The following is a 23,996-nucleotide window of genomic DNA, read 5'->3' on the forward strand; positions in this document are numbered from 1 at the left end:
GCTGCAAGGCATGAAATGTGGCTTGCCACCACGAAAGGCCCCCTTGTGCTGTCCACACAAATTCCGATGGGAAGTCAGCTGCATCCAACAAATGCCCTCTCTAATCAAACATGGAGATAAAAACCACACCAAAGCAAAGCAAAAAGTCAAGAAAACTTCCTCAATCACATGACGTGCTGCAGTCTGGTAAAAGTCCATGCTGCTCAGTTTGCACTTGGTGTTGCCCTGAATTCAGCATGGTGAACAAGTCCTAAGTATCTACCAACAGGGGCTCTCAGCCTCAGATGCTTTTAGGAACCACCCGGGAAGCTTTTAAAAGTAATACAGTTGTGTCCGAATCCTACTCCCAGGAGCTCTGCTTTCACTCGGTCTCGGAAGGAGTTCAAGGACCAGCAGATTTTTTTTTTATATTATTTTTTTTTCTTTTATTTTTTATCTGAAGGCAGGAGCCAGGTGCTTCTCTTGGTCTCCCTTGGGGTGCAGGGCCTAAGGACTTGGGCCATCCTCCACTGCACTCCCGAGCCACAGCAGAGAGCTGGCCTGGAAGAGGGGCAACCGGGACAGAATCCGGTACCCCGACCGGGTCTAGAACCCGGTGTGCCGGCGCCACGAGGCGGAGGATTAGCCAAATGAACTGCGGCGCCGGCCAGGACCGGCAGATTTTTAAAAGCACCGCAGGTGGATCTGAACTAGATGGAGACCACCGGCACTCCTCACTGAAATGAGACAAGATCTTCATGGTTGACCCAAGGCAGACCGTGATACATCACGTAAAAACTTGTCAAACAAAGAGCCGTGGGAAGACGAAGGTGCCTGTCTGGGAAGCTTCATGGATCCGGGAGTAAGGTTTTGTTGAGCCTAGATCAAGAAACTTATCTAAGATTTGGGCATGGTGGGAGGACACCCAAATAGAGGGGGAAAAAAAGGATCTTTTAGTAACACTTCATTTTCCTCCATAATTTCCCGTATGAACACCTAAGTATATATACATATGCCTCCTGTATTCTTTTGGCTTGCAGTGACCATAGTGACCATATTCTAACTAACAGAAGATGGCATACAGCATATGACCTGGGTAAAATCATATATTTAGGCCGGCCCCGCGGCTCACTAGGCTAATCCTCCGCCTTGAGGCGCCGGCACACCGGGTTCTAGTCCCGGTCGGGGCACTGATCCTGTCCCAGTTGCCCCTCTTCCAGGCCAGCTCTCTGCTGTGGCTAGGGAGTGCAGTGGAGGATGGCCCAAGTGCTTGGGCCCTGCACCCCATGGGAGACCAGGATAAGCACCTGGCTCCTGCCATTGGATCAGCGCGGTGCGCCGGCCGCAGCACGCCTACCGCGGCGGCCACTGGAGGGTGAACCAACGGCAAAGGAAGACCTTTCTCTCTGTCTCTCTCTCACTGTCCACTCTGCCTGTCAAAAATAAAAAAAATAAATTAAAAAAAATAAAAATAAAATAAAATCATATATTTAGCAAGCTTCTATCCAAGGCAGTGCTTCCTCTAGCCCAGTAAAGGCAGCAAAGGGTAACCTTCCTCCACCCCCATGATGCATTGCCAACAATCTATCCTCTACAAAAGGGTGACCTGAACTCCCTCCCTTCAGGAAATTTCAATTCAGAGCCGCCTTTAAATTACCCTGGCAAAAAGGGAAGAGGGAGACCAGAAATGTTGCCGAGAATTTTTCAAAGGAGCGGCGCAGTGACATAGCAGGTTAAGCCGCTGCCTGAAACGCCAGCATCCCTTATGGGTGCTGGTTTGAGTCACTGCTGCTCCACTTCCAATCCAGCTTCCAGCTAATGTACCTGGGAAAGCAGCAAAAGACGGCCCAAGTCCTTGGGCTCCTGCACCCATATGTAAGACCCGGATGAAACTCCTGGCTCCTGGCTTGGGCCTGGTCCAGCCCCAGCTATTGCGGCCAGTTGATGGAAGATCAACCAGCGGATGGAAGATCTCTCTGTGTCTTTCCTTCTCTCTCTAACTCTGACTTTCAAAATAAATAAAATAAATCCTTTTTTTTTTTTTTTTTACAAAAAAAGAATGTTTCAAATAGGCAAACTACCCAGCCCAAATTCAGTGAATGCATTACTAATTCATTTCACTTGGTGATGTCTATTTCCTGTGATGGGGAGAAACTTCCTATTAAGGAAAGCTAAAGTGCTCTACCTCGGCTGGTCACGCCTCCCAAAATGAGAAGATGCGAAACCTGGGGGCTAGGTTGATCAGCCAGACATATCTGTTCTTTCTGGAACATTTCTAACCTTAGTCCATCGGTTCCAGTTTCAAAGTATTTCTTTAACAGGCAACACGTAACTCTTTCAAAGAAAATCTGTTTTTTAAAAATTTGGAGAGAAATGGTATGGTTTCCCTAGAATTTAGTGGGTTAGGACTTGAATAAGTTAGCTAGAAAAATGCTGAAGGGTGGGTATTTAGCATAGCAGTTAAGATGCCACTCAGGATGCCTGCATCTGATGGGAATACTGGAGTGCCTGGGCTCGGTCCTGGCCCCCTCCTGATTCCAGCTTCCTGCTAGCGCACACCCTGGAAGACAGCAGTGATGGCTCCAGTCATCGGATCCTTGCCACTCACGTGGGAGACCAGGACTGAGTTCTGGGCTCCTAGCTTTGGTCTGGCCCAACTCCAATTGTTGCAAACATTTGAGGGAGTGAACCAGTAAGGTGGGAGCTCCTTCTCCCTCTCTCTTATTCTCTCTCTCTCTCTGCTTTTCAAATAAAGTAATTTTTAAAATGCTAAATGTTAATGTATTGGTAACAGCAGTCTGTAACGCTGAGCGGAGGCAGTAGGCTCAGAAAGGGGGGCCCTCTGACACACAGCTTCCCCCATGACCGGGGTGTGGCACTGCACATGGCCTCAGTGATGGGATTCAAAAGCTTTTCTACTTTCCTCATTAACATTCAATTATTAACATTCAGTGCCACCAGGAGACAGAATGTAAACTACTCTTACTTCCTTTTTAAAAGTAAAATTGAAGTACAGAATTAAATAATTTGTTCTGCTCAGTTCCAGGAAACAATGAAGGGGGAAAAAAAAACCTCTGATCACCAGACAGGCTCCTGCCTCCTCCTCAGGGCGGAGCAGACCACTACTGCTGCCTACTGACTCACCTCACACCCGAGCTGGAAGAGACACACACTGAGTCACCGGTTCATTAACTTTTCTTCACCATGAAATCCAGAACTGGGAGTTCCCAGGACTGAGCAGGAGAAGGAAAAGAAAGTAGGTGAAGCTCAAAAGCAGACAGTTGGCAGCATCCATCATCATTCAGCAAGCCAAGGATGCAGTGGCTGCCCTGAGGCACTGGGGAGCAGGGAGGCTGGTCCACGACAAACCACAGTGCCTATCACAAGTGCGGTCAGAGGCAAGGAATGCACAGGGGGCAGGTGCCTGTAGGAATGCAGGAGGCCAAAGGAGAAAGACGATAAGTTCTGGGAAGGACGAAGAAATGCAAATCATGTCTGACCTCAAGGAGTTTACAGTGTACCTGGGCCATGAGACTCATCCACAGATAGCAACAAAGATTGAGCTACCATTCAGTTTCAAATAAATAACTCCAGGACCAGGGCTATGATTTGAAGAGGGGAATGATCTCTGTTCTAAATCAAAAGCTTCCAGGAGATGAGTTTTTTGTTGGATCTCTAAGGATCAATGAAACGGCAAGAAAGGGATGGGAGAATGTATTCTAGCCAGCCAGTAAAGCATCCACATGAGTATCGGCTCATTTGATCAGTCAGTATTTCTGGAGAAGATACTGTGTGCAAGCTAACAGCAGGGACAAGGCATGCCAGCTGCCCTCGTGGAGAGCATGTTCCAGAGCGATCATGGGACACAGAGGTGCACGGAGAGAACTTGTGTGCAGGTTGCATTGAGACGGTAATGCATTTAGACTTTCAGGCCATTCTCAGTGGGAACTGAGAGTGAGCATCAGAGTGAGACTGGCAGGTGCAAAGTTGTGACTACTGCAAAGTTGATTCTGGTGACCCTGTTTTTGTGAATGACAGGGGGGCAAAGCGTGAGGACCACATAAGGAAATGCTGAGATGGTCCTACGGTAAGATAAGGCAGATTCCAACTGAGGTAAGCCAACAGCTGGGAAAAAGAAGGAAGAGCTGTTGAAGACAGACTCACAGGAGTTGGGAACCGGCAGGAATCGGGCAGGGAGGAGAACGGACAAGGAGGACCACTTAGGAGGAACAAAGCAAGCACAGTCTCTCCACCCCCAGGACTGCAGTTCCGGGCTCTCTGTCAATTTCCTTCTGTATTTTTCATACTATAAGCATTTCCCGTTCTGGATTTCTTTCTTCCTTCTCTGGCCTGACAAAATCTGCTCTTGGTCTCTTTAGAAGATGTAAGAGAAGATGTAAGATGTAAGAGATGTAAGAAGGATCAGTTATGGCACAAAGTTTTGCATCAACAGCAACCAAGCAGGAGACATTCTGGGTTGAAAACTTCCCCAGCATGCATCAGAAGACCACCAGAATTGTTCATTTACAGAACAACCTGACTCCAGAAAAGTCTAGCAGAAATTTCCCCTTGATTCCATGCCTAAGAATTGCCCTTTCGGGGCTGGCGTTGTGGTGTAGTGGGTAAAGCCACCACCTGCAGTGCCGGCATCACATATGGGCACCAGTTCAAGTTCTGGCTGCTCCAATTCCAATCCAGCTCTCTGCTATGGCCTGGGAAAGCAGTAGAAGATGGCCCAAGTCCTTGGGCCCCTGCACCTGCATGGGAGACCTGGAAGAAGCTCCTGGCTCCTGGCTTTGGATCAGCCCAGCTCCTGCCGTTGTGGCCAGTTGGGGAGTGAACCAGCAAATGGAAGACCTCTCTCTCTCTTTGCCTCTCCTTCTCTCTCTATGTAACTCTGACTTTCAAATAAATAAATAAATCTTAAAAAAAAAAAAAGGAATAGGCCGGCGCCAAGCTCAACAGGCTAATCCTCTGCCTAGCGGCGCCGGCACACCAGGTTCTAGTCCTGGTCGGGGTGCCGGATTCTGTCCCAGTTGCCCCTCTTCCAGGCCAGCTCTCTGCTGTGGCCAGGGAGTGCAGTGGAGGATGGCCCAAGTGCTTGGGCCCTGCACCCCAAGGGAGACCAGGAAAAGCACCTGGCTCCTGCCTTCGGATCAGTGTAGTGCACCGGCCGCAGCAGCCATTGGAGGGTGAACCAACAGCAAAAAGGAAGACCTTTCTCTCTGTCCACTCTGCCTGTCAAAAAAAAAAAAAAAAAAGGAATTGCCCTTTCATTGTTGCTTGCGTAGGATAATGAGAGATAACTGGTTCATTAGATCTCTAAAAGTTGGGAATATTTGGCTACATCCCTGTCCTTGGAAGGTGATCCCCTGGTGGGCAACCATCAGACCTCCCATGGGACACCCGTCAGTGTCCTGTTTACCTGGCTTGGACCACGGTGTTCCTGGGCACCGCGCTTCACAATCATCTGGGGACTTTGTTAAAAGGCAAGTGCAGAGCCAGGAGGCCCGAGGTGGGGACTACAGTGCTTCGCTTCTAATAATATCCCAGTTGACGCCCACACTGCCAATCCATGGACCCACAGCTTAAATATGTATGTGTCTAGGAAAAGATAGCTCCTCTCCAAAGCAGATCTTAGGTGACCCAGAATGTATACCCCTCTCTGCCACGCTTCAGATGGGTGACCTCAAAGAGGTCTAAAATCTATACGAAAATGTGGCCCCTCAAAGTTCCCCAGGGGTGGCATCTGGGGTGCCACATGTTACCGGAATTTGGGGTGCCATACCATATCACCATATGCTTATTAATAAGTCCCCAATATTAATAAGCCCGAGAGGGTTCTTGCCTAATATTTAGAGAAGAATTCTAAATACCGGCATAAATAAACGAGGCAGCATGGTACATTTTAAGCTTTTATTTAGTGCAAAAGATGCATAGGAGAATGAGAGCTTTATTAAGAGAGAGAGGTAAATTTGGGTTCATACTGAGCACCAGGAACCAGCCACGTGGAGGAGCATCTAGGCCTGGAAGCCTAGGGTGGGTGGCCCAAAGGCCACGTGCCCTGGGGGTGCAGGGCTAGAGCCAGCCCCTTCCTGGCTAGGGGCCAGGGCAAAGAAGAGAGAGGCTTTTAAAACACTTCCAAAGGGGAATGGTTAATTAACCTGATTGGCTGGTGGGCACCCAGGTGTGGCCAGGTAGGGGCATGAGGTCACACAGGGGCGTGGTGAAGGCGTAGTCTTTCAGCTCACAAACCTAATCGATTTTAACCTGTATGCCCGCCCACTTCAGTTCCCTAAGGCATTTGTTTCCTCACCTGTATACCAGGGAAAATAATGCTGACCTCAGAGGAGGCCCAAATGCTGGACACTGCTGAATGATACAGACTGTGTTCTCCGTGTTTGTTTTATTAGCACAGTCTCTTCCTTCCAGTTGCACGGAAGGCTGCTAAATTCACAGAAGCACACCCAGCTCCTCGAGGGCTCCTAAGTCTTCAGAGAGGAGCAGGCATGTGGCCCAGCAGTAAATCGCCGCTTGGGACGCCCACATCCCATCCCAGAGGGCCCGGGTTTGAGTCCCAGCTCCACTCCCGATTCCAGCTTCGTGCTAATGCAGACCCTGAGAAGCAGCAGGGTTCAAGTGCACATGAGAGACTGGGATGGAGTTCCTGGCTCCAGGCTTCAGCCTGATTCAGTGCCAGCTGTTGCAAGCATTTGGGGAGTGAAACCGAGGATGGCAGAGTTCTCTCTCTCTCTAAATCTCTACCTATCAAATAAAATGAAAATCAGAACACCATGAGAAACTGAGGAGCCACTGGAAAAAAAAAACTTTTTAAAGATTTATTGATTTGAAAGGCAGAGTTACAGAGAGAGCTTCTATCCACTGGTTCATTCCCCAAATGCCCACAGTAGCCAGAGCTGGGACAGGCCAAAGCCAGGAGCCAGGAGCTCCTTCCGGGTTTTCTACCTGGGTTCAGGAGTCCAAGCACTTGGGCCATCTTCCACTCCTTTCTCAGGCCACTAGCAGGGAGTTGGATCAGAAGTAGAGTAGCTGGGACTTGAACCAGCACCCATATGGGATGGCAGTAGCTTTACCTGCTATGCCACAGCACAAGCCCCTGAAAATTCTTTATCACCATGTAATCCTGTATAATCGCAAACACTTCCCTAAATAGCATTAGCCTGTATTTGTCTGAGTGATTCGTAACATTAAAATCTATCACATGATTTCCTAGCTCTGAAATCCCCAAATCCCAGTCTGCCGGGGAAGGAAGCATTACCTTCCTAAGGAGGCAGCACACATAGACTTAACCAACATGAGCAGATTTAAGCTCCTCCGATCTTCACGTTTCCCCGTCCCCAAAGTCTGATTTACTTGCATGAAGAACTACTGTCCTAGTATGTTCTAAAGTCATGTGTCATTTATACTGAAATGATAAAAACACCTTGCTGCAAGAGACAGAATAGTCCTCTACTTGGAATTTGTTGTCACGGTGAGAAAACAAACCCTTGGTATCTGTCCACATTTTGAAACTTCTATGGATGCCTCCGTTTTGTCTGGCGAAGACTCACATTAATGTCTTAAACTTCCGACCTAAAGGATGCGAATAGATACGCCACCATCAATATCACCCTCCAAAAGAATCTCTAGTTTGTGTGCACCGAGTGTGTATGATTTTCTTCTAACGCTCTCCTTTTTTCTCACTTTCTCCTCCACACACCCAGAAAAACCTCTCTTTAAGAGAAAGCCACAGGGGCTGGCACTGTGGTATAGCTGGTGAAGCCGCTGCCTCCAGTGTCAGCATCCCTTGTGGCTGCCAGTTCAAGTCCCGCCTGCTCCACTTCTGATCCAGCTCTCTGCTATAGCCTGAGAGAGCAGTGAAAGATGGTCCAGGTCCTTGGGCCCCTGAGCCCACATGGGAGACCTGGAAGAAGTTCCTAGCTCCTGGCTTCAGATAGGTGCAGCACCGACTGATGCCAATTGGAGAGTGAACCAGAGGATGGAAGACCTCTCTCTGTGCCTCTCTTCTCTCTATGTAACTCTGACTTTCAAATAAATAAATAAATCTTAAAAAAAAAAAAAAGCGGAAAATGAAAGCCACACCAATCATGAAAGGCTCCAGGAACTTTCAAAAAAAACAGTAAGAGCAAACATCAACAGCCATTCAAAACCAAAGGAAATGCCGACACAAGGAAAACAGATCTCTCATGCAAATGAAGCCCCTGGAATTTGCCAGGAGCAGAATAAACAAAACAATTAAGCTATTAGCCAGTCTCCAGTGAGATTATCTGGCCTCTCTCAGGCAGGAGAGCCGTTGGCCTGCTTAAGGAGAAACAAAAAGGCAGTCAATTCTCTTCTAACCAGAACAGATGCAAGTGCAGCCAGGGAATCTCACAGCACGTCCAGCTGAGCCAGGGAAATCTTCTTATCCTATCTGTACATCTGGCAGTGCTGTTTGGTATCAACAAAAACAGCCTCACCCCTCTTCCAACTCAAGGTCATAGGTCACCCTGGCCTTGCATGGCAGCACTGGCCGGAACAGCCCACCACCTCTGGGCAGGGTGGTGGACACCTGAATTGGAATGGCTCCTTCAGGATCTCTGGGATGGAAAGGAACACAGAGAATTTTGTTTCCATTTCTGCCCATCCCTTGCAGCGGACAAGGCAAGACTGCTTGTGTGGCACTGTGTCACGAGCCCCTTTAGTGGACACGGGAGTTGGAAGAAAAGAAGAGGTTGATACAGAAGCCAGACCAGCCTACCCAGCGTCCCTCTGCAGTCACGACCTCCTGGCAGAGCTCAGGCGAAACCACCGATATCCTGTTCTAGTAAAAGAAAACTTAAAAGGAAGCCCTAGTGGGTTTATCAGAGAGGGCTATTTTTATCTTTGAAAAAACATTTCCAGTTTACAATCCACTGACTCTGATCAATCAATCACTCGCTCACTAGCGGCTGCCTGGCTGTGGCCAAGTTCACTTGGACAGTGTGTGGCTCTCTCCGGAAGGGAGCAGTTTGGTTCTATCCCACAAAGCTGCTGATTTCACCAGATGCCAGACGTTGCATTCTGGGTGACGGAAACTCAAAAATGAGCCGCGAGCACAACAACGTCTCCTTCAGGAGTTCCCAGTCAAGCAGGACAGAACAACAAGTATTGACTGAACGAATATCACTCCGACCGGCTAGCTCCACTGGCACCAGGGCCCCCACTTGCGTGTCTTAGCACTCAAAGCCACTCAAAACTCCTTACTCCAAATGCTGAAAAGGGTGACCCCAAGAATACCTGGATGCCTCCCACCTCCTCTCCTGCCACTCACATGGGAAGCTATCTCTTACACTTTGGTAGACCTTGGAACACCTCATCCATCCACCTGGAGCTGAGCATTCAAAACAGCCTCCAAAAAAAAGGGCAAATCTGCCAATTTGGTTACTTGAGGAGTTCCGGCCCACAGATTTCAGGAGGACACTGATATTTTCAGTTGCTGGATGACCTATGGATCTCAAAACTCTGAAAGCTACCTGTTCTCCAAAAGCACACGCAATAAAAAGGCATGTGGTGGGGCCGGCACTGTGGTGTAGTGGGTAAAGCTGCCGCCTGCAGTGCCAGCATCCCATATGGACACTGGTTTGAGTCCCAGCTGCTCCACTTCCGATCCACCTCTCTGCTATGACCTGGGAAAGCAGTAGAAGATGGCCCAAGTCCTTGGGCCCCTGCACCCCTGTGAGAGACCTGGAAGAGGCTCCTGCCTCCTGGCTTCGGATCAATGCAGCTCCAGCCATTGCGGCCATCTTGGGGAGTGAACCAGCGGATGGAAGACCGCTTTCTTTCTCTGCCTCTCTGCAACTCTGCCTATCAAATAAAATAATAATAAAATAAATAAAATCCCCTATCGATTCGTTCAATTCTTTCCTCCCTCTATTGTCGTTGCCTATGTCTTGAACTTGTGAAAACCACAGCAACACAGACAACAGATTTCCACTTTCTGGGAGAACTGTCTTCCTTCTCGGGTTCCTAAGCAGCTGTAGGGGGAACTGTCCGCATTGGACATTATGGATATTATGGCTGCATGGTGAGTGCGGAAATGCACCAGGATGACAGGCTGCTATCCACCGCCTTCTGGGGATGAGCAACTCAGCACGCAGGTGCATTTTACATATTGTTGTCCATCTCTCCTCCTTGTCCTAACTCTTCACCCTCACGAAGGGCACTCCAAAGGGAGAGAGGAGTAACACCTACACATGAGAGAGCTCCATCCATTGTCATTCTGCTGAAAATCAAAGGCCGTGATGGCATTTCAGTCCCAGGGTGCTTTCCCCACTCCTGTATCTTTCTGTTAGCTGAGGAGCCAAGGGCAGCAGTTTGCTAGAGTGGATTTTAAGAGCGCGTCACCGTGCTTGCTCTACTCTAGTTCCTCAAGATGAACATGTGCCGGGCAGTTTTAAAGAATGTCTACTCACCCACAGCAGAAGGAAATACAAGCATTTTTCCATGATTAAAACAGCATTGTATACCTAAGTATGGTCACAAGACAACTCGCAGGAAATGAGAGAAGTTGGGATTCAAAGTTGAACAAGCATGATCGTTACGGCACAGCAGATTAAGCCACAACTGGGGTGCCCACATCCCATCTCGGAGTGCTGGTTTGAGTCCAGGCTGCTCTGCTTCTCATCTGGCTTCCTGTCAGTGCATCCTGGGAGGCAGCAGATGATGGGTCGAGTGTTTGGGCTCCTGAAATGCACGTAGGAGACCTGTATGAAGTTCCCGGCTCCTGGCTTTAGCCTGGCCCCGCTCTGCATGCTGTGGACATTTGGGGGAATAAGAGAATGGAAGACACCTCTCTCTCTCTCTCTCTCTCTCTCTCTTTCAAGTAGATGATAAATAAAGATTTTTTTAAAAAAAAGTCAAGTGTTCATGGGGAAAAAAAAAAACACAGAGAAAAAGACTCTACCTGAAAAGCAATTGATGAGAGGGGAAGATAAACCATGATATGCATAAACAGTCATATAACCTTTGCCATTGAAGTGTCACAGAATTTTGAAGACTCATCAAGAAGGTGGAATTGAGACTGGCCCCAAAGTAGAATTAGACCACTAGGATGGAGAAAGGGGGGGAACTGACTCCAGCCAGACACAGGCTGAAGGTGGAGAACACTCAAGCTGGATGTGAAAGATCAAATGGCTGAATACAACTGATAGATCTAGTTGAGAAACAAAGCACAAGGTGGACTGAAACCACATGGCAGAGGTAGATACCATGGAACTTAATAAGTGGTGGAACCTTGCTCAGGAGTATGTAAGACACACCTATACCAGCTGACACTTACATACAATTGCTGCAAAACAAAAACAAAAACAAAAACAAAAACAAAGACTGTGACTCTCAGCTCCAAACAAAGAGGACAGTGCCTCATTGTCTCTGCACAGCAGACAAGGCTCCACATGCTGATGCTGACGCTGGCCTGGCAGCTCCACACACTTAGAGAGGTGCTAGGCAGGGCTAGAAAGAGGACAGAGAGGTGAGGAGGAGAGCAGCCCCTTGGGAGTGCTCAGTTGAGAGCATCAGTTGGCCTTCATCAGGTTTCCTCGCTTCTGAGCAGGTGCAAAGTGTTTCCTGCCTCTCTGCTCCAGTCCTGCCCCTCAGCCGGAAGGAGACTTCAAGTGGTCTTGTAGGGAAAGAAAGGTTCAGGAGCTGGAACCTGCGATTGGGTATGGGGGTAGGGGAGGGAAAGAGCTGGAAGGGGCTACCCCAGTTTTCCTATACCCCCAACCTTAGTCCTAGGTATCAGAAAACAAAGCACAGAAATCTTCCCCCAAGTGTAGCAACCAGAGCCTGGCAATTTCCCTCTTCCTGCCTTCAGTCAGTCGCTATTAATTTACAATTATTATCAAAGGATCCTCACTAGGGAAGTCGTAGACTTTCAATTATTTACATAAAGCTACAGGTGAATGTCCCTGACTTATACTGGAAGTCTGTATTAGATGTATTTCTGTTCATGATCACAAAAATCTAAAAATTGAAGTGCAGGACCACTGCTACAACTCTATGTTTGTGTTTTATTAGTACTCTGAAAAATCAAGTTAGTTTTCACCAAATAACACCTACCACTGCCTTACAATAACTCATATTATTAGTTTTGTACCTATAAGAATCTTATGAAAATTAGTGTAATTTAATCACTTTCAACTTCCCTTCTCTCTAATACTTTATTATGTTTGATATTTGTACATTTCATAAAAGCAGGGTTAGGATCAGGATTCCTAATCTATGCATCAAGGCACGTGTATTCTAGAGGCAACTCTACTAGTCACTTACCAGGTGACCAGCCAACTTGGGAGTCCACAGTCAAGTCACTTAAATTCTCTGGACCTTAGAGGGTCATTTGGGGAGACCAGGGACTTCTCTGGGGATTTATGAATCTTCTTCCCAGGAAAAAATGCACATATGAACACAGATAAACATTTCAGACAGCACCCCAAGTGGTCTCCAGTACATTCTTGTCTTGACGTTCTATATTTAAAGGTATCTGACCATTGAGAGAAATAAGTATAATTTTTGCAGTCATTGTCATTGTCATGGTTTACACTCATGAGAGGAAGGAAACAATAGCCTGACGTGTGCTATCAATGGTACCTAAAAGTAGTGCTGCAGTACAACTAGGGCTGTAGAGTAGGAGAACCACCCCATTCTGCACACCAAGACCATGGATGCCAAGAAATCACTGCCAGATCTTCCCACGGATGAGACTGCACCAGACTTGAAGTAGTCCCCTCAGTGACGGGAGACGGCCCAAGTGCCTGGGCCCTTGCATCCACGTGGGAGACCCGGAAGAAGCTCCTGGTTCCTGGCTTTGGATGGGCCCAGCTCTGGCCATTGTGGCCATTTGGGGAGTGAAACAGCAGATAGAAGACCTTTCTCTCTGTCTGTAACTCTACCTCCCAAATAAGTAAATAAAATCTTTTCTTTTTTTAAAGTTAATGTTGGGGCAGGTGTTGTGGTATAAAAGATTAAGCAGTCGCCTACAACACTGGCATCTCATATGGGCACTCATTCAAGTCCTAGCTTCCTAGCTGCTCCACTTTTGATCCAGCCCCCACTAATGCCCCTGTGAAAGCAGTAGAGGGGCTGGCACTGTGGCATAGCAGGTAAAGTTGCCACCTGCAGCGCGGGCATCCCATATGGGTGCTGGTTCTAGTCCCGGCTGCTCCTCTTCCAATCCAGCTCTCTGCTATGGCCTGGGAAAGCAGTGGAAGATGGTCCAGGGACTTGGGCCCCTGCACCCATATGGGAGACCTGGAGGAAGTTCCTGGCTCCTGGCTTCAGATCGGCATAGCTCTAGCTGGATGGCCACTGCGGCCATTTGGGGAGTGAACCATCAGGTGGAAGACTTTTCTCTCTGTGTCTCCCTCTCACTGTCTTTAACTCTAACTCTCAAATAAATAAATAAAATCTTAAAAAAAAAAAAAAAGCAGTAGAAGATGGCCCAAGTGCTTGAGCCCCTGCACCCACATGGAAGACCCAGATGAAGCTCCTGGCTTCGTCATGGCCCAGCTCCAGCTGTTGTACACATTTGGGGAGTGAACCAGTGAATGTAAGATCTCTCTCTCTCTCTCTCTCTCTATATATATATATATATATGTGTGTGTGTGTGTGTGTATGTTTGTTTAGGATTTATTTTATTTATTTGAAAGGCAGAGTTACAGAGTAACTCTCTCTGTAACTCTGCCTTTCAAATAAATAAAATAAAATAAATAAAATAAATCCTAAACAAACAAAAAACATCAATGTAATATGGAGATGTGTAAGGATGAAATGCTCTGGGGCTGGCGCCAAGCCACAGTGCCGGCCCTGGATTAGTGGATATTTGAGTCCTGTACCTAAAACTAATGGATTCCTACTAAATTCACATCTTACTGAGGAACCCACAGATAGCAGAGTCTGTGAGTCACAGAATATGGGATTGACTCAGGGTTACCTATGATCACCATCTTAACGGCCAACAGACGTGATTTTCAGTGAAGGGAAAATGTGTTCTTGTCTGTGTGAGGAATGCCTTTCTCCAAATAGACAGTTCAGCACTGGTTAAAAAGGCAGAATTAGGCAGCAAGAAGTGGTGTCCCCTCCCTGCAAAGCTTGAGTTCTCCCCTTCTGTCCAACATGCCATCCAGACCAGTCTGGTTGGGTACAAGGCATCACTCTCTCTAAGTTTGCACTGAAGTTAAAATGTTAGTTGTTTCCACAGGGCTCCTTTAATAGAGAAATAATTATTTTTCTTCTTGTGAGCTTCACTTTTACCGTTTTTTCAACAAAACTAGCAATTGTAAAATCAGATGGACTGTTCATCGATACGGAGGATCTGCAGTGCTAAGTACATGGGCCTTGGGAGAAGAGCAGTGTACATATCAGAATCAGTGACTGAGCCCCGGCATCGGCCTTTCCCATACCTACTCTGGGCCATGTGACTTGCTTTGGTCAATGGGATTATAGTAAGCATGATGCAAGCAATGGTTTAAAAAATGCTTGTATGTTGGACCTTATACTCTCTTGCTGGTCTTAGGAATTCTGTGGTGTGACCACTAATATGTAAACAAGCCAGGCCTGTTGTGACAAAAGCTACATGGCAAAGTCATCGCCATTGCTCCAGCTGAAATGGGGCCAACTCCCAGACATGTGAGTGAGGCCATTCTAGATCATCAGTTCCTAGCCAAGCCACCAGCTAACCACAGACATCAGATGAGCCAGCCCCAACCGGAACTGCCCAGCCAGTGTACAAAGTCATGAGAAAAAATTGCCATCAAGATTGGGAATGATGGTTACGCCAAAAAGTATAGACACAACAGAGCAAGTAAAGGTGGCTGAGATGTATCGAAAATCCTGGGACACATACCCTAATGGTTCTTTATACAACACTCAGTGGGACTTACTGTTGATATAATCGTATGTCAACTGTCATTAAAATAATTTGACATAAATCTAAACAGACCATATCCCCTAATATTCACCTTAAGACAGTGTTTGCAACAACTCCTGGGAATGACATCATATGGGCTTCAGGAGTCTATGAACTCATTAAAATTATAGGAAGAACTGTGTTCACAGGTATTTTTTTTTTTTTCTTAAGTGGAAAAAAATGTTAAAACGATAGAGAATAACAAAGAACCATCCATGCACATATTGTCTAGAATCAATGATACTATTTGTCATTACCATATTTGCTGTGGCTTCCTTTTTACATATAAAGCAAATAAAACCTCACTGACCCCCGTCAGGAGTCCAGAGGGCACAGGAGCCCAGAGCTCATCATGCAGGATGCACGAGTAACACACACTGCTGAACAAAAGAACGTGCCACAGGGAGCCTGGCGACTGGCAGCCGTGTCAAGTCCTAGCAAAATGTTCATCAGCTGTTGCTGACTCTTTGGGGGCCCAGGGCCTCCTCAGCCCTTATCCAAATACATAAATAACCAGAACTTTTAATTCGCACTACCAAGCTTGCAATTTTGTACTTCTAAGGTTGCAATTCCAGAGGAAAGAGAACAGCGCTCAAAACTTGATGGGCAGGGATAGGAAAGGAACCAAGGAATAAGACAGTCTGTGTATGCCGAGGATGGAAAATAAAAAAGGCTTCAAGGGAGTTGGTATTGAGGCGTCATGGCAGCACAGTGGGTAAGCTGCTGATTGTGTCACCAGCATCCCATATGGACACCGGTCTGAGTTCAGCTGCTCCACTTCCGATCCAGCTCCCTGCTAATGGCCTGGGAAAAGCAACAGAGGTTGGCCGTTGTACTTAGGCCCCTGCTACCTATATGGGAGGTGAAAGACGCTCCTGGTTCTGGCTTCAGGCTTCAGCCTGGCCCATCTAGATGTTACTGCCATCTGGGGAGTGAACCAACAGATGGAAGTTCTCTGTCTCTCCTTCTCTTTCAAAAATAAATAAATAAATCTTAAAGGGTGGGGTGGTTCTTGAAGGAAGTGATGTTACCGGAAGTAAAGGGGACTCGTGAAGACGGGGCTGTACCAGTACAGTACAGCCGGTGAAGGGACACGGAGGCAAAGGTGTCAGAGTGAGAAGTGTTAAATACCACCCGCCCCACGCCATCAAAGACCCCCAAACTCCAGCTCTGCGGAGACTGGCAGGCCAAGGTGTGGTGGATGGCCTCCTTCCACGGGAGCAGGAAGACACGTGGAGGGCACATCTACAAGGGGAAGAAGTGGACCCAGGCCACGAGGCAGTGCGGAAGGAGGGCGGCCTGGGCCTGCCCATCTTCCACTTCCACATCAAGTGCACCTGCTGCCTGGAACAGAGGACTCTCTAGGCAGATCCCTGGAAACCCAGACTGCACTACAGAGTGCCGAGTCACGCAGCACTTCCAAGCCAAGAAGCTCCCAGACGAAGAGGAGACGAAGGCTCAGGAGGAGGAGGACGAGGAGCTTAACGCCATGAAGCCATTGGAGAACTGGAGCAAGGGCGGCAAGCAGGGGAGGAGGCCCTAGCAAGCCTACAGGGGCTCAAGGACCTGAGTGAACTTGGAGGCCATGCTGCACCATCTGTCAGTCAAGGCGGGCAGAGAGGAGGAGTGGGAGACAGTGGCCTTTGTGGAAGAAGCTAGAAAACCAACTGCTGGAAGACTAAGCTTCAAAGGATAATGCTGCTCCCCCTACCCGACCCCACCCTGGTTGGCCCTCCTGTCCAGCCCCGAGGCCATCTTGAACAAGGCCCCAGAGACCAAGAGGAAGGTGAAGAGCTGCGTGTGGAGGGATGGCGGCAGGTGCCCGCTGTCAGGCCTGATCATGGTAGAGACAACAGACCTGGATGGCAGCATGGGGCAAGGTCAGGTGGTTCCTACCCCAGGAGGCACAAAGAGCAGCAAAGCCCTGGGCCCTGTACCCCAGACGACCAGCGTCACACCCTGAGCCAGCTGTGTGACTTCTCAGACAAGACAGTGGCAGTGACTGAGCCCCATCAAAGTTCTTCCTCCTGTCGAGAGCCACAAGTCCAGCTCCAGTTGCACGAAAGGCTGAGGCCTTGGCACTGACCAGAGCCACGTGGGAAAAGCACGAGCATCCTTCAAGGCCTGCGGGGCCAGTGAGGGCGCCAGCTCAGGGTTGTGGCTTCTCTCCTGTGCCCTCATCAGCTCTGCAGCACTTCAGGGACCCCAACAGTGCCCACCTGCATTGTGTTAAGGGCTGTGACAGTCTGGAGGGAGCACCTTTCAGCTCAGAGGGCGGAGAGCACCAAAGACCCTCTCTGGAACATCCTTGAGACCCTGGCAGTATCTGGGGCATGTGGGCACCCAGCCCTAGTAGACAGCTTTGGGCCTGGACCTATGAGTGTGGACTGTGTATCCCAAACCTGCCCAGCTGCTCCAATTCCACACTTATGAGGTTAAACACCTCTGTGGAGAAGCTTTTTGTATAGTTATGATTTGGGTAGCCAACTATATTGGATTATAATACCTCCACCAGAATACTATACATATGCTTATTAAGGGGAAGGAGTTCTAGAACAAGTGGAAAATACACAGCCTGGATGATATATTTGCTCAATATACAACAATATAAAAACAAAGTGGGTTTGCATACATTGGAAGGAAACCCAAAGACAAAAATAACTATCATGCTAGAGTATAATGACACTACAGGTAACTTCTTCTAAATTTGTTTTTCACAGTCATGAATCAAAAATAAATAAGAGTCTTCCATCTCCTAGCAGGATTCATGAAGGGTCCTGGAAGGAAAACTACTTGGTCGTGTCTAGACACTTGAGAAAACAGGCTCTAATCCACCACTGCTTGGTGGGAAGAACCTTATTAGACAGAGATCAGAAAATGCGAACTCTGCCATCCACTAGCCACAAGACCTGGGTGATTATTTAACCTCTTTAGACTTCTCTATTGAGTCAAAAACAAGGGCATAGGATAGAATTGTGAAGCTCTCTGTTGGTTTTCTACAACACAGCATATGATTATAAAGGTGCATGAATGAATTTTAAGCAAACACATTGCAGCTCTGGACAGCCAGGAGGGTATGGACCCCATCAGGACACAACTTGCTGGACATAAGGTTGTACATCTTCAGTGAGGCTAATTTTTGCCCTTTTGAGGCAGAGTGTAACTCCCAGAAACAACTGAAAGGAACCTGGTACAAAGTCTGGTGAGTTGGATGAGTGATCAGGCTGAGACTAGTCCTTTAGGCCATAAAGGAACTCATAAACAATTATTCCTAAGTGCACTGAACAGGGTAATGGCATTGTTCTGATGGTAGCAACTCAAGGGAAGACCAAGTCTGGTCCCACGTACAGTGTAAGCTTTATGGCTTGTGAAAGTCCATATTATTATTATCTTAGGGACAACTCTTACAGTTCTGCTTCTCTCAAGTGTGGCTGTCAAAAAGATATGTAAAAAAATATTTTGCTAGGATGCCCAAAACCCTTTATCTCTGCCAACATAAACTCTGAAGTTGAGATTCAAAACATATTTGTTTACCGCTATTACAGAATGTGCTTACAAGGCTGAGATGTTTATTTTTAATTCCTTTGGCATTTAACTTTTAGCCCCTTATTTTCTCTATAAATATCAAGTCCAAGCAAGGTAATAAAAAATATAAATATTAAAATCCACCAGTCAGAAACTTATTTTTAATCACATAATGGTAAAAGCACAAGTTGTTGCATCTTTATTAAAAACAACAACAACAACAGTAGATGATTCAAACTTGGAAAAGCATGAGTGTACATAATTCCTATAATAGCCCACCATGAAGCACCTAATATCTTGCATGTGTACTCAGGTTTCAAATAGTTCTGCTTTCAAAGCTGATGAAAAGAGCTTTCATAAGTTCTTATCAAGATATGCAAAGTACTACATGTGCTTTCTTTCATCGAAGCTCACAGGAGCCCAGGACAGGAGCAAACAGTCATATTCCAAGTCATAACAGTGCTCGATGCTGCTCACTATCTAGCCCTAAGGGATAACTCCTCAAACAGACCTCGCATTCATGAGATGCAACTGTGAAGGGAGTACCGTGCAATAGTCCATGGTGCAACACTCGGAGCCAGGGCATTTTCTCCCTGGAGGAGGGGGACTGAGGATAAGACCCAGTTCAGTCTGCAGCCTCACCGCTCATGGCGCCGTCTCCAGTGGTGTTCACATAGCTGCAAAGAGTAATGGCTACACGCAGATTTTCCCTAGTTCAATAGTTTAGAGAACCCGTGGGCCAAAATCACCAGGCAATGACCTCTCTCTGGGAAGACACGGTGGGAAGGTGTGGATGTGTCAGTAACCATCTAACTTCATTCCTGGGGATGTGGCTGAAATGGAGGGAGTCCTGCGGCTGAGTGAATGGGAGGAAGCTCTGTGGCTGCAAAGGCACCACAGTAAGATTCACAATAGCGGCTGCACACGGTTGGCCTACAGAGGGGTGTGGGTGTGTGGCCCCTCAGGGATGATCAGAACACTTCTAAAATAATATGAGATCTGGCATGAAAATCTGTATGTCCAGTTTCTCCTGAAAAATAAGATACTTTGGTAATATGGTGGATGTGACCATGGCCTTGGTGCGAGGCGTGGCGCCTCTTCACACAGAGCATGTGTGCCTTATTCACTCGGCTCCATCAAACCAATCTCTGACCTCCACAGGCATTCCAGTCACCGCTGGTGAAGCCATAGCTCCCAGCAAACAGTGCAGGAGGTGGCTTTTGGCCTCTGCAACTATCTGCTTCCCACATCCCTTTCCACCTGCTCCTACTGGGCTTCTCCCCAAAAAGAAGGCAGCCCTGGACTGACCCCCAAGTACTGCCCACTAGCAGGGCCCACCCACACCTGCCCTGATTCTTCCATCCGGGACTGCTGATCTTTCTCTAATCCCCTGCCTCCAGAATTTCAGTGCTTTTTCCATTCCTTTCCAGTTCTGTTTGGTTGCATGATGTTGTTTTGGCCAGGAAGCTTCTTGCAATCTAATAAACTAGTCATTGGGAAGGAACAAGACTACCTTCCCCGAAAGCAAACTGGAAATAATTCCAGACCTTCTAAATATTCGCCATGCCTTTAGCAAAGGAACTTACCTACTTAACAGTCAGCTCTCCATCAGATTTCTAAGTTCTTAACTCTATTCCTGTGTATATTTATGTGCAACATTTGTAATTCACTCACAAGTACTGCTCGAGTAAGGAAGAGGAAACATATTTTGTGCATTTTCTGAAGTAATGGCCAATTCAGATTTATTCAAATATTTCTTATTTTTTTAAGATTTATTTATTTGAGAGGCAGAGAGAGGTCTTCCATCCATGGTTCATGCCCCAAAATGGCTGCAACAGCCAGGGCTGGGCCAGGCCAAAGCCAGGAGCCACGAACTCCAATCCAGGTCTCCCACATGGGTGGCATCATCTGCTGCTTTTACAGGTGTATTAGCAGGAAGCTGGATCAGAAGTGGAGGAGCTGGGACCTGAACTGAAACTCAAATGTGGGATGAGGGCATCCCAAGTCAGGGTTTAACCCACTGCACCACTATACCTGCCTCTCTTCAAGTATTTTTGCATATTTAATTCACATATGAATCACAATTTCTGGACCCATGGTATATAGCAGAGCTACTGGCATGGGTTTCAGTCCATCAGACAGTCCAAACTGGCCATGGTCACAAAAGCAGAACTTCTTTGCAGATCCTGATAAAGCCAGATTCTACAAAAGAAATCTCAAATTACTATTCATGAATGTCATAGGAGATCTTTGCACACTACTAAACAATATTCACTAAATCCTGAAGATATACAGAAAAAATTTTTTTCACTTCTTCATCTCCTAAAGAAATGATGCAACGAACTTCTGCCTGGTGGTATGGTTGTTTTTCCAAGATGGACAAGTGTCCCAAAGTTCAGCTTTCAGGAGGAAGGTATGAGGTGAACTACGAGCTGTATTTGGTGTTCGTGAGTCAGAAAATGACAGCCTTCCTGTGAGTCACAACTGAAAAAGCCTTGGAAAGGCCTTGGGTACAGGTGAAGAGCCTTGCTAATGTGTTACTAGGCTTTCCAAAAGACGCCCTCCCGCTGCAGGCATGTGTGTACACGTGCGTGCACGCGCACACACACACACAACAGGTGCTATTCCTGCAGCTCTGCCAAGGGCCTTTGGGGCTAATTCTCAGCCACACCCCCTGACAATAATGTCCCTTCCCTTCCTGTTCCAAGCAGCAACAGGGATACCACTGGGCAGGCCCAGAGAGAGGTAGAAGGAAGCCTCACTGGGCCTGACGGATTCTGTCACGAACATTAACTATTATAACTGGGGTCTCAGTTATTTTAAATGCTGCTGCCCTGTTCTAAGGCAGTGTCACACATCTAACGAACAGACTCCACTGGTTCAAGCCAGGGAAGAAATGATTCATTCACTTTTGGGCAAATCACTCTGGATCCAGTAGCTCCATCAGTGGAAACTCTCCCATTTCAGGACAGCCCAGCTGGTTCAACTTTTCTGTCAGGGAGTTGTGGCCTCAGCCACCGGATCTGATGCACAGATAGTCCCTTGGCAGCCCACAAAACACCCATTTCTGCTGATGGCAGACGGCCCAGCGACAGGTGATCACACCCTGTCCTCTCTCTCTACTTTTGCACACGCCTCCTCGGCATCCACCTGGCCAACCATCTACTGTGCTAGAAGCGGAGTCAAACCCGGCATGGAGTTTCTGAGGTTCTCCTGCAACCCATAAGCCCGAAAAATAAAAAATGAGCTTCTGGAGGGAAAGTTAATTTTCTCAAGGCACCACTTAGGGAGTTAAATTCAGTAAGATCCTGGAAGCTCTTGACATAAGCACATTGATTTTTCTTTTTCTTTTTCTTTTCTTTTTTTTTTTTTTAGAAATATTGAACCATGGAAAATAATTACAGCGATTCTAAAGTTGCAGGGCTATCAGGCGGCCTGATGCCCCACGACTTGGTAGCTCCACCCAGACCCAAGCACCCTTAAATGGTTCTCTTTAGGGGCGCCCCAAAAATGTGAAGCAGGCAGGCTTGTGAAGTCTCGAAACTGCAAAAGGAAATGCACTCACAGATCAACTCTCTCTCTTAGATTGGGGCCAAGATGACCCATTTTGGACTAGGTAAAAAGCCAAAGTGTTGGTCAAGGGTGCCTTTTAAAGGTTTCTCTTTTGGCTTTTAATCATCCTTTTGCACCAGCAGGGTCAAGCGATGCTCTGGTGAGCTGCGTCGATCCCTCAGGATATAGATTTTTAAAACGAGCGCTCTGCTCTGACTTAACAAACTCACGTTCACGGGCATCAAACAACAGCAGAGCAGAGGAGGACCAGTTCACCCACCTAATCAGGATCGTCAGAAACGACGCAAGTACGGGACCGCCTGGAAGCAGCACTTTTTTATTTCTGGTGGGTTGCCCATCTCCCCCAGAGACTTTGCTTTTTGTGCCTCGGACAGAAAAGTGCACCACACCAACACCCAACACACCAACACCCGGGGGAGGTGGCGAGAGTTACCCGGAGGCAAGGGAGGGTAGAGCTTGGAAAAAGTCACCGGCGAGGCGGCGAAAGCAGCAGCCAATGCCACAGACGCCCGAACGCCAAGGAGGACGGAATAATCCCGTTCCGGACTCCTCCCGGTGCGAGCCGCTCACCACACCCCCGGACGTCCCGGCCACCTCGCACTTGGGACGGGGTGGGGTCCCCCCACCACCCGACGTGTTTACTCGGCCGCCCGCGCCCCCCACGCACGGATCCTAAGGCCCGCGTGGCTCCTGGCTGCGCCCGGGTCACTTTCTCTCTCAGCAGCCTGGCCACCGCCAGGTGATCGCGCTACCTGGCGCCCCCGCCCGCCTTTGTGCGGCCGCGCGGCTCCCTCGCCCAGGCCGGCCGGGGCCGCCCCCGCCGCCGCCGGGCCGGTGCCAGGCGGGACAGCTGCGGGCGCAGCCGGGCCGCCCCCGCCGGGGAGGCAGCCCGCGACGGTGCCCGCCGCCGGGAGGGGACGCGAACTTCGCGGCGGCCGGCCAGGACCCCACCTTCCCGGCAGGCAGGAGGAGATCCGTGCCTCGGCAACCAGATGTGCCCAGGCTCGGGCTGCCCACGGCTGGCAGCCATAGCAAGAGCCGGCCACCGAAAAGTTGCGCGACGCAGCAAGCGACTTGAAGGAAAAGTTTTCCTTGGCCCCCTCGCTCTCACTGCCGGGTTTCGGAAAGCAGCAGCAGACAGAGAGTCCGCGACGTGCCGGCTCCCGCGTCCAGCTTCTCCGCCCGGGGCCCGGGCAGCGCGCCCAAGGTGGGTGCCGCGCTCCGGGGCTCTCTGCCCGGTGCCAGAGCCGGGCGCCCCGGGGGGACGCAGCGCGGTCCACTCACCATGGTGACTCGCGTCGCGGTCGCGCCTCCGCCGCTTCGGGTGCCCGGGAGCTTGAGGCTGGAACGCAGGCTCCTGGGCGAACTTCAAAAGTTGGTTCCCGTCGCCACAACCAGGCTCCCGACACCCAAGCACTCACAGGAGCCAATGGGAACCTAGCGGGGACGGCATCCAGGCGGGATCGGCGGCGCTAGGTGAGGGCGAGACGGGGGCGCCCTAGCAGGCGGGGCGCATGCTGCGCAGAGGGCTGGGGTCCCCCGGGACCCGGCGGCGGCCGCTCGCCTCACGGAGTCGGTTGCGCTCGGCGCGGCTGCCTCGCTCCTCTTTCTTCCAGCACTTAATCCGTACTCCTCAGGCTGAGGCTCGGCTCGGGCCGGGCGATCTGTCCATAAATGGAGAATTCAGCCCAGACCCGGCCAATCAGGCTTTGTTTTGGCCGCGTCACTCCTCAGGGAACCGGCGGTAGCCAACGAGCGAGCGGCTGCTGCGGTGGCCAAGGCCCTCTGGATCCTGTAGTCCGCCGGCCGCGCCAGCCTCCCAGCAACGCCGCGGACCCGGCTCGCTCCCGGTGGCAAGCCCGGGACGGTTGGAAAGGAAACCCTCTGTGAAAAAGCAACAAAGCCCTCCTATTCCTTTTTAAGTTTCTTTCTTGTTTTAAAAAAAAATTTGTCTTTTTTTGAAAGTTACAGTTAG

The 23,996-nt window shown here is 48.8% G+C and overlaps 1 protein-coding gene across 1 annotated transcript in view; it reads right to left on the minus strand.

Moving 5' to 3' along the window:
* MYO1E (myosin IE) overlaps positions 1 to 23,645 on the minus strand; it is a 226,331-nt gene extending 202,686 nt beyond the window's left edge. The window contains exon 1 of the mRNA XM_062206033.1: positions 23,306 to 23,645. Within this exon, the coding sequence (XP_062062017.1) occupies positions 23,306 to 23,308 (3 nt within the window). The 5' untranslated portion in view covers positions 23,309 to 23,645. The remainder of the gene's footprint in view (positions 1 to 23,305) is intronic.
* Positions 23,646 to 23,996: the final 351 nt, after the last annotated feature.

The sequence above is a fragment of the Lepus europaeus genome, chromosome 11 (genome assembly GCF_033115175.1).
Source record: "Lepus europaeus isolate LE1 chromosome 11, mLepTim1.pri, whole genome shotgun sequence".
Lineage (NCBI taxonomy): Eukaryota > Metazoa > Chordata > Mammalia > Lagomorpha > Leporidae > Lepus > Lepus europaeus.